The sequence below is a fragment of the Mercenaria mercenaria genome, chromosome 11 (assembly GCF_021730395.1).
Source record: "Mercenaria mercenaria strain notata chromosome 11, MADL_Memer_1, whole genome shotgun sequence".
Taxonomy (NCBI): domain Eukaryota; kingdom Metazoa; phylum Mollusca; class Bivalvia; order Venerida; family Veneridae; genus Mercenaria; species Mercenaria mercenaria.
The window spans coordinates 13,055,954-13,067,355 of NC_069371.1; the positions used below are offsets into that span (position 1 = coordinate 13,055,954).

General features: G+C 32.9%; 1 protein-coding gene across 1 annotated transcript; it reads right to left on the reverse strand.

The window, feature by feature from the left end:
* Positions 1-7,132: 7,132 nt before the first annotated feature.
* LOC128546852 (ras-related protein Ral-A-like) lies at positions 7,133-9,453 on the reverse strand. Its single transcript, XM_053518246.1, has 3 exons — positions 9,375-9,453; positions 9,110-9,183; positions 7,133-7,802 (listed from the first exon to the last, which is right to left on the reverse strand). The coding sequence occupies exon 3, from the start codon at positions 7,677-7,679 to the stop codon at positions 7,356-7,358; it is 324 nt and encodes a 107-aa protein (XP_053374221.1). The 5' UTR covers positions 7,680-7,802; positions 9,110-9,183; positions 9,375-9,453; the 3' UTR covers positions 7,133-7,355.
* Between the last annotated feature and the right edge of the window lie 1,949 nt (positions 9,454-11,402).

Below are 11,402 nucleotides of genomic sequence, written 5' to 3' on the forward strand. Positions count from 1 at the left end.
TTTTCGACAGATGCCCGGAAGTTAAAGTCACTTGATCATAATACTGACACTGATGCACGCCGGTGTTTGACAGTCATTAGCGTTCAAATTAACTAGATTATTCATCAAATAAAATGCTGGTGTTTAAGCTAATGTGAGTGGTTGGGTAGTCACAAGCCCAAGTACTTTTTCCACACCGTAAGCACTATTTACTTACTATTATTCTGTATCGTTTATTTATATAGTGTTTTTGCTTTTAGACTAATTCCATTGTGTAAACATACATCATGTTGACAGGTTTATAAAGGCTTTTGTAATAGCTGATGGTAAGATATACGATGTTTACCTCTGTTGTTTTCGACGATGTGCTCAATGCTTTTTACTTTTGTATTTTGAAAATATTCAGTAAATTGTTTACATCTCTGACATGTGGCATTTCTCAAGAGTGTTATAATGTCTTAAAGCAGCAATAACAAGAAAATTGTCATCAGGACCAAAGGAGTGTTTTATCGTAATGGTAACCAATATTCTGCTGCGGGTCTGTTTTGTTCAATTGTTGCAGCTGTAAGAATGATAATGCGAATAATAAACTGTATCAGTTTGTGTTAGTAAAGATTTAAATTACCTAGTTTACGCATTTATGAGCAAAGAACCTCACGCAGTTTAAGGTTATAAAATTCAATCAAAGACATCGCCCATGAAGAACAAATATCTGCACTACTAGGTTAGCTTTCTCTTTATGTTATGTTATTGGGTTTGTGCAATCACGACTTAAAACATTTTCTCTACCGTCATTCGATTCATATTAGCGTTTCAGCTGTACAGGTAATATGATGCATGAAACGTTTTGAGTTTTCATTTCGGTTACAAAAATGTTTAAAGCATGCGGAGGCAGGCTTGACCACGTGCACAATGAATTCTACGGTCAGTCACACAAACATTTTTATACTCACATGGAACTTACTAGTGCTAAGTAAAACCTTAGAAAAAGAAATTGCACGCTTAAAGCGGCTGTAAGAATTGCAAACGTACTAGTAAACGTGGTTTATGTTAACGTACCATGAGCCACTGACACATACCAGCTACCTATTTCGTACTATACTACTTGTTTGTATGTTTTCTTCCAGAATTTGAAGGAAAATTATGTAAAATGCAATACACTGCAGGCATAATTTCTTTCTAAAAGCTTTCATTTTTGTTTGAAATGCATATGTATTGTATGGATTCTTTTTTATTTTAACAGCTTTTGGCTGGCTTCTGTCAATAAATACAGGCATTTGTAAATTTGATATATATAATGCAGCATTGTCTATGACAAGATCTTGAAGTAATGTCAATCAAAACTTTCAGGATTGCCCTGGTGGACTATAATATTGTGTTAGTAAAATGCAAACAGCATTAAATGTCGTTCAGGTTTGATAATATTGACAGATGATGCTGTTTCTATGTTGCTTGCAGCTTTCCCATTTCTTTAAGTTAATGTAGCAATGTTAATGTAACACTTTGATATTTTGTCGGTAAATCTTTTGAGTGAAACTCATTAAGATAGCATTTTTACACGGCAGAATGTGATGCGATAAACAAAGTTTGAAAATATAAAGAATGATCACCTTTAAGTTAGCTGTACAGGATAAGCATAAGGTGTCACGGGGTCCGAAGATGGCGGGGCATGTATTCTCCGAGTTTATTTTCCATTTTTATTGACACGGACGTTTTGTTCAATGTCAGCTCTGATCCATGTGTGAAATAGACTTTAATACGAAGGCTCTAAAATAGATACATGTACATTCATTTCCGTGAGAGAAATGAAAACTGAATTATTCAATATTTGATTTTTATATTATATGTATCAAATATAGATAAAACGATTAGATTTCCTTCTCGCGTTATGAAATACAGTGTTCTTAAAAATGACGGACAGTGGAATCTTAAACATTGAGAAATATTAAATTCGCAAGATTTTTGTCTTACAAATTTTGACAGAATCTTTTGGCTTGTTTTAAAGGTCATAGAACGTCAAAACACGATATCAAGGGCCAAGTTAGTGCATAAGACGTGCAAATTTTCCATTATTGCTACTGTTTTTACTATGAACTTCCACTATTTCGGTGATAATAATGAAATATATAACTTTGTGTAGTTTCACGAAATTTGAGGCATGAAAAATTAAGAATATTGTTATTCCTACAGAAAGAGATAAGATTATGGTGTGCGTTGACATTGTATTGATATAAGGCTATCTTTCTAAATCTTTCGTTTTTAAACATACATTTTTCATTCACAAGACAGTCACAAAGTTAAACAATCAACTAAGTGCATTTCATCAAAACTATATTCAATTTTTAACATTTGAAGAGATCTTTTGAAAGTAAACCATCTCACCAACATAGTTCACCATTTTAGTTGCTATGTCAGTAATTGCGAACATAAGGACTATCTCAAATTATTTTATTTCATTGAATGTATCTCATACTTACACTCACAATGTTTACATTTTAATCAACCTTTTTGAAAGTATAAACGTTGATATATATTTCTAAGATTTCTGGTCGTAGATCATTTGAAAGACTGATGTTATTTTTCGGTGTTAGTGTACTTACTTTGTTTTTAAAGTGTCACCAAGGTCAAGATAACCGGACCAAAGTCCGAGATCAGAAAATGGTTTCGATCTCATTAGATATTTTATTTCAATTTTAATAATGTTGTTTCGAAAGGGAACAGAAAGAATATATGAACAAAGACCAGAGTAATGGGATGGGAAGCGAAACAAACAACGAGTGCTGAATTTTAAGAACAAAATAATACAAATATTGAATTGATACTGTCAATGATAGTGCTTCAGTTGTACTACTTATTCAAACTACATAAAGTATGACCAACAATAAAAAGAGGCGTGCTTGTTTCCATCGTAACTATATCGAAATTAATAGATTTCATCTCACTAAAACTATAGGGTATTGATGCTTCATTCTCTGTAATTTATGAAGAGCCGGCATCTTCATATAGTAATTTAAATATATTTCAACTCGTTAAAGTATTAAAATATAAACTACATAAAGAGAAAATAGAAACAAAGCTAAAAGAAAGTTCTTCATAATACACTAGTTAGAATCCTGCAGGTCTGTTCTGTTACTGCAAGTAAACGTACTGTATACAGGTATAACGTGACCCTAATTAAATAGGGGTGTTTATGGTTGCTGTCTTTAAATCACTTGGCTCTCACCGATATGGTTTCGAGTAGAATTCTTCATGTGAGACAGTCATCCAGCTGGCTCACGGAAGGTAGGTGGTTCTACCCAGGAGCCCGCCCCTGATGAAATAATACCAAGAGGGGCACCTCAGGTCTCCCTTTCATCATGAATAGCTAGGCCATATTACCTATAATTGCGTCGATGTAACGTAAAACCCGACAAAAACTGAAAAAGGTATATAGATGTCACCAGATAACCAAATGATATAAAATAAAATATGATAAAGTGACTTATCAATAGTATTGATATCCCAATTCTGTTGGAGCGTGAACGTAATATGACTCATGAAGAAAGGTGCATTTTCAATTATCACTTAATGTGTGTGTATAGACCTGAGTCCTGTATGATGGCTGATGTGTGCATTCTCTAACAATTCACGTTATAATAATAGATTCTACTGTCTGTTGTTGTTTTTTGTTGTTGTTGTTTTTTTTTTTTTTTGTTGTTTTTTTTTCAGTGAAATGCACAATCTTCACACTCATCACTAGCAGTGGCTAAAACGTCTATAAAGGGAGTCACGCCATAATGTTCTCTCACCAGTTCATGCTTTAACCGTTGCTTGCGTCAAAATATACAGTGATTGGCTTCAATCCTTATTAACCATGACTAAAAACAAACAATGTTAGAATTCTGGAAAAATAACGGGTGAGTGGCGGATAAGTTAGAGCACATAACATACTGAAGAATTGGGCAAAAATCGATTCTATTATCTTTCCTTGTTTATTGAGATCAACGCTATACCTTGTTGTCTCCCTTCGATCGTCTAGCTAAATATCGATCACTATCGGATATTTTTTAGATCGTTATGGTTCGGCTATCTCCGCTTATCGTATCACGGGAGGTGCCGATCATAAAAAAAACAAGGATTATAGATTAGAGATCTCCTGTAAAAACATAGTGGGAAGGGTGATTTATTTTACACCAATTTTAAGTACTGGTAAAACAACAACAGCAAATATAGTCATCAACTTGGTTTAATTCTGTTTTTCAATAATGTAAAATACGGAACGAAAAAAAAGAAGACACTACGTTATTTATTCTTTTATTTTGCATAGTCAAAGAGCTATAAAAAAAGTGTTTTATACTTCTTTGGCATAGTATATGAAAATATGATCAACACTATATTATCTTCTTTATATTTTACATTAAAGAAACTGAGACATAAAGACAAATATAAATACACAAAATCATGTATATTAGGCGAGCATATCATACATGTACATGAAGCTACTATTATCTTAAAAAATAGAAAGCAGGAAAAAAAATGTATTTTTTAAAAGTGCTTACAAACTTGACAATTTCATTTTCAGTTATTATAAATAGATGTGAAATGCGTTTTTTATTATTATTATTAATCATATGTAACTTGTTAAAATTAATTTTGCTATGTAATGAACATTTGAAAAACATATTGTCACACACTGATGAAAAATGAACAGAAAAACAAACAGGCAAACATACTTGACAATGTAAAAGGTATCTTTTTATGACACCAGAGCCTGGAAGTGTGACCTATTTGCCCCCGAGCCAGTCATGTGTAATAAAGTATATGCGAATTATGACATCTCAAGGTTTCTCAAAAGGGACTGACTGACTGACTGCTTTAATAAATGTCAGGTTTTTAAAATAAAAAGTTGAAAACCTAAGAATAAAACAAGCACACCATAGAAAAAAGTCTTTTAGAAAAGATTTAGGATAAAGTGACACTAATGTAGTGTAAAGGTTATTCATAATAACTATCACGAATATTTTTACTATATGAACAGGGGATTACAGATTTTTCATATCTTTTAGCGCGTGCTATACCTTCTTGAGATTAGCTGTGCGTACATTCAGTTCAATTCAGTTTCAATTTATTGCATAAATACAATGCTTACAGCAAGTGAAAGCATTATAAAATATGGAGCAGAGAAAGTACGTTATATTTTTCAGGAGAGACAATAAACCAAAGAGCTATAAAAATTAAAAATGTATTTTATACTTCTTTGAATAAACTAATAAATTAATAAACGACAATTTTTCACAGTGTTGTCACAAAACTTCTATACTATAATATTTTCACTCTTAGGCGAACTTTTAACACGTGTTCTATATATCTATACTTTAATATCGAACAATTAACCTGTATTCAGGAAAAAATACTGTTAATCAAATACAAGTAAATACTCAATCACTGTCCCATTATCTTATGTATCTAAGAAAATGAAACAATATATTTATTGTGTATTTAAGTCTCGTTCGTTAAACATGTTACAATTTTCAAAATGCTCTTACGCAGTCACCGAGAAGATTATTATCTGTGTAATAAAAAGACCTGATCGTCCCTAATCCCCTAATAAAAAGGTGTTGATAAGCAATAAACTTGCAAAAAGCTGTTAATTGGTAATAAACAACTATCGAAAAGCGCTTTAATATGGCTGTTTCAGAGGCTCCGAAAACAATTTACTCAAATGTTGCATTATATAAATTCTTTATAACATATTTATGGTTAAAACTTAAACTAAGGGGTATAAGTATAATTAAACGAATCTTTAAAATACGAGACAGTGGTTTAGAAAGAAATATATATAGTTGCAACGTGCATCATGTCTTTTTTTTTTTTTTTATTTATTAACATGAAAAGTCAGCATCTTTCTCTGTAACATTATTATTTTACGGAAAGCTAGTAATTCCCAAAAACTATGGTTCGCCTTAATATAACTGAAATTATTCCCGCACTATTATTATCACTTAATACTATGTTGTAACAATAATATTTTCTGCATCATCGGCAGCTAAACTTCGGGCGGGTTCGTGCGTTTCCGCACGCGTCCGGAAATACCACGGACACGGCAAATAAAGAAATAATACAAAAATCACCAACTTTTAAACGTCTAGGGAAGCAAGAAGACATTAAAATAATTTCAAAATAAAAACATATATAAAAAGTTTATTGTCTGTAGAATACTTCAATAGGATAATAAATATTCTCAATATATGAATAAAGTGGCTACAGGGAAAAGAATAAGATACGTATCACAGGTTTTTGCTTATTTTATACAGTAACTATATGCCGTAAACAGAGACTGATAGTGATGTTTTTTAATCGCCAAGGGAAGCATTAATTCTTCATTTTAGATAAATAATTTTTATATCTTTGTAAAGAGAAAAGAATGACGAACACTTCAATAGGATAATAAATATTGTGTGTTCATTCTAATTAAAACAATATTTGTTCAAACTTTTTTTCCTTCTTTGTTTCTATTGGAAAATATCAACCAGATAAAAATCGATATCGCACTGCCAGGTGATTTCAAGGGGGATAATTTTACCGATAAGACGACAAATTTTACCTAATTGTTGATCATGTGACGTCAATTATGACGTCCAGTTGCCGCATGACGCCAAGGTAATTACTAATTGGATGAATAACGTTCAGCATAATATTTATTATAATAATTCAATGAGTATTTTTGAAAATAAACGATGCCTTCTTGTAATTTATTGTGTGATTCACCACGGTTCATAGTTCTGATGCTTGGACATTTTAACAGTCGAGCTAACAACTTCACGTGTAGTAAAGATAACTAAATAGCTTATTTCTGGTCACTTTCTGCACCATTTGGACCGTTGTGTGGTACATTTAAGAACTCAGAAACCGACGCCTAGAGATAATGCGAAAACGAATATCTGTAAAATACTAATAATTTTCGTACAGCAATATTTTCTGAAACAAAAAATTATTAAGCAGGGTAACTATTATACAATATCGTGTCTGAGTTCCCATGGAATACACCATGTTTACGCTCAGTCTTTACTCATTTACGATTTTATCTCGAATCATAATGTAATAATATTCTTTGAAGATGCTCCCTTAATGTTCATTTTGTTGTCCTCCATACACTTTATGAACCCCGATGCCACAAATGAAGACATTTTGATAGCGGTGATCAAAACCTCAGAAGCAAGATTGAAATATATCACAAAATAATGCTTTATGATGAAAGACGATTATTACATAAATATAGAATTTAATTAAATTACATTTTATCATGTACAAATTTCATCTATAGAAGAAATATTGATTCACTCATTATCAGATATGACCATCAATAACAAAACACTTTATCACATGAGTTTCACGGGCTATAATGTAGACGTTCTAGATCGCCAGGTTTTCTCCGCGAGACTTCTAAGAGATTGTTGGATTTGTAATTTAGCAGCAACTGCAGGATTCGACATAAATCGAGTCAATTTTTCCCGCTTTTTCATAATCATTCTTACTTGGCGTGCTAAAACTGTAAAAACCTCTAAAACACTTGCCCTCGCTTCACTTGCCGAAGTTTCAAAGTATAACAAGTTGAATTCAGCACATGTTCTTGAAAGATCTGTATCCGACACTTCCTTCCTGTCAATGAGATCGGATTTATTAGCCACGATGCCGATTGGTACTTGATTGTCTTCTCGCATTATCTGAATATGTTCCGCTATGCTTCGAGCTATGTCAAAACTGTTTCTGTCGACGATAGCGTAAACGATTACAACACAATCTGCCCATTTAACCTGTTCTTCACTAACGTCTTCTTTCTTAACCTTAAATATTTGAGAACAGACTATTAACAAACCAACATTTAACACTACAATACTTTTAGCTCAGGGTTAAAGGAGTTTGCTACCTGCATTTCAATAATGTTTAAGACTTGTTTTCAGTTTCTTTGCTTCGTCTCCATATACATGTACCACTAAAGTAAAAAGTCACAAAATATTTACTTGTTTGAATATGAAACCTTCTACAGGAGATACAATTTATATAAATACAGATATAATGTTCCATATTGTGCGAACTATTGAATATAAACGGTTTCAGTTGAAGTGCGTGCAGTAACAACAATCAGCCAATCTAATATTTTAAAAAAAGAAAAAACGAGAACTTTTTAAAACGTGTGTGAATTTGCAAGTGTTTATAGATTTGGATAGTATATTACAAAAGGCAATTGTCAGCAAAAATGGACACTGTCAGCGCCAGATGGTTTATGGACCTTACTTGACTGAATGAATGTCAGAATATATATAGAGTATAAGCATAAAGAATGGCAGATTCGGTTCGTGAACAGTCACTGAATGTCCCTCTAACATTCTATTACACGGATACACTAAATAGACTTCGTGATTCCAAAGGACCGCAAATAGAATAACACTGTTTCTATTCAATGAAAATTAAATGTAGACGATTTAATGTAACTAAGAGGAGAAACAGCTTATGTAATTATGATAATCAAGATGGATTCAGAGTATCAGGACAATCTGATTCACCATTATTTCTTATTTAATTCTAATAGCATTACTATCATTATCAAAAGCTACAACAAGTGTGAATGCAAGTTTGATAAATAATCTAAGGTGCAGCTTCAGACTTAGACGACAGTCTTATCAAAATGAGTTACATTAATTAAACAAACAAATCAGTAATTGTGTTCTCAGCATTGTCAGAGTACAATCTTTTAGTTAAGCAAGTTAAGCAGCACATATCAAAATGAGATTATGTAAAAAACATCCTTACCTGCCCTCCTAACTGTTCCCTGAACCACACATGTTTATTTGTTTTTATTATTATTATTATTATTTTTTGCTTTAGGAACATGCCCAAGTTATCTTAACAGCTTCATGTCATTTATGCCAATATATGTTGATGCACTTTACTCAATCATAAATTCTGTTTGTTGCAAACCTAATTTCAATATCAGGCTGCTTCTTCCAAATATTATTTTCCATATCAAGGCACACAACCGATCATAAGTATACCCAATGGTAGTTGTTTTGTTTATGCATACACATTGCTGCTATGCTTTGCTTTGCAGTGGCATTGTTCCAAACGATTCTTTCTTTAAAAAAAGTATTACCTGTCCAAGTGTGTCAATGATGTGTAACGTCACGTGTTTACCATCTATAACTGTACAATGACTGTATAGTATTTCTGAAACAAGGAAAGAATAAAACATTACTACGTAGAGGAATAAGTACATATAAAACTGATGTTTGATACTTCTTTGCTATTTTTGGATGCGTCTGTCTTTGTTTATTCTGTTTCGACATTTTTAAAAATATTGTCAATAGACATGAGAGAGAGGGGGAGGGAGGGAGAGAGAGAGAGAGGTGTTTACTTACCAAGTTCCGAGTTGTAGTCTCCTATAAATCGCTTGGTTAAGTATCTCACAATCAAAGCTGAAATTATAAAACACACTGCATCTGATAACTATTAAAGGGCGTGTGAAATCTTCTTCGATAACAAAGTTATGTTTCTGTACTTGATCGATAACAATTTGAGCGATGACTCATGCATATGTGAACCATTTAGCTATTTGTTCTATGTACTTACAAGATGAATTGTGTTTACATACATTTTTGTTTGAAAAGAATATTTACTTTATGTGCTTGCTGAAAATGAAATTCGTACATTACATTTAAACTGTACGTTTGCAATGTGGCCTGATATGAACGTTGTACGAGGGGCGTTCAATAAATACCCGGAAAAGTGCTCTCAATTCTTCATGTATCATCAAAAATAAATGAAAATGCTACAAAATGTTGACTAGGGAATACTGAGTTGATATGTCAAAATTAGATTGTCTTTGGATAAATAATAAGTAAATGCGAGTCCCCATGGCAACGTCATGTGACGTCATCCGGCCCAATTTTGTCTCTTTTTCTATTTTACATGCGCTAAAAAATTATTTGCCACTTACCTCTTTTTCAAGCTACCTTTTCTTAAATTGGGTGAATATTGATATGAAAAGTAAGCGTTACGCCAGTAACGTCAAATTATAAATGTGACATCATTAAAATATTTGGCAGGCATACTGAGTTGGTCGTCGCTTGAAAATCAGTGTTGAACGAAGATGTAAGATACCATTTTGTGTTTCGAATCGAAAATCAAGGAAAGAGACAAATGCTATGCTGAAAAAGGTTTAAGGGACAATGCCCTGAAGAAAACAAAATTTCATAAGTGGGACGTGACGTTTAAAAGTGGTCAGGAGAATATTGCTGACGACATGTGTTACAGACATGAAAAATAACGTTCAGACACATTTAATAAATTAAAGAGCTCCTTGATAGGACATCAGTTCTGTCTCCAATTTCTTCAATACGACAGGAACATCATACGAACAGTATTTATTTATTCTTAGGAAGGTGTAAAATGCATTATTTTAATGGTGATAAACATTGAATCAATGGTAATTACGAGTAGTATTGACTAATTGAGTGTGATATGACAGCATCATAATGACGTTGGGCCGCTTTTGAGGTGATGGCGTTGCCTAGGAGACGACAAATAAATATTGTGCATGTTCTGGAATCTGGAATTTAGGTATTTGCATTCAGTATGTTCATATCCGTCATTATTTCAAACTTTAGCAAAATGAGACTAGAAATAAAGAAATGAGAGCACTTTTCCGGGTATTTATTGAACACCCCTCGTATTGTCCAAACATCATATTCTATTATAATTGATATCTGTTCACTAAAATAATAGATGCTGTTACATGTATTTTGAGTCCATATGATATGTATTTGTTGTTCAATGTATTTTTCCTGAATTAAATGTCTTGTCTTGTTTTTAGTTATCAGCACTGCGTTAGCACTAGATTTCAATTGCAGCACAATTTGCATGAAAATAGATTTGTTTGCTACCACGTCCAAACCGGAATTAGATTTGAACTAACACAAAATTTAGTGTTGATTTTAATGTTTTCAGAGCGTCGAAATATTACATATTTGATATCATGTAAATAAAATCTGAAAAGTAGATCCCTCGGAAGCACCTAGAATGAGGCAAACAGCGAAAATTGCAGACTCGGTTTGACTGAGTCTGTTAATGCACAGTAATGGAAAATGCAACACTGCCCATGCCCCCCCCCCCCCCCCCCCCCCCCCCCCCCAATCTAAATGAGTTGAAATCGATGATCCCGAAGGACCAGAAAATATAACAACACTAAGATGAAGTCGGGGCGACTTTGTACGGCCGCCACACAGCGCTTAACACCCGCTGTCGTGAAATAAATAAAATCTGAAAAGTATAACTTTTAGAGAAAAAGAGGACCATGGTTGCCGTATTTTGCTCATCTGTGCTGATGTTCATGAACACTTCCGTTCAGCTAAGGAAAATCAAAGCAACACTTTTAATGTTTTATTTTC

Bases quoted from the DNA above. Each gene is read 5' to 3' on its own strand.
- LOC128546852 (XM_053518246.1), bottom strand. From the start codon at position 7,679: ATGCGAGAAGACAATCAAGTACCAATCGGCATCGTGGCTAATAAATCC.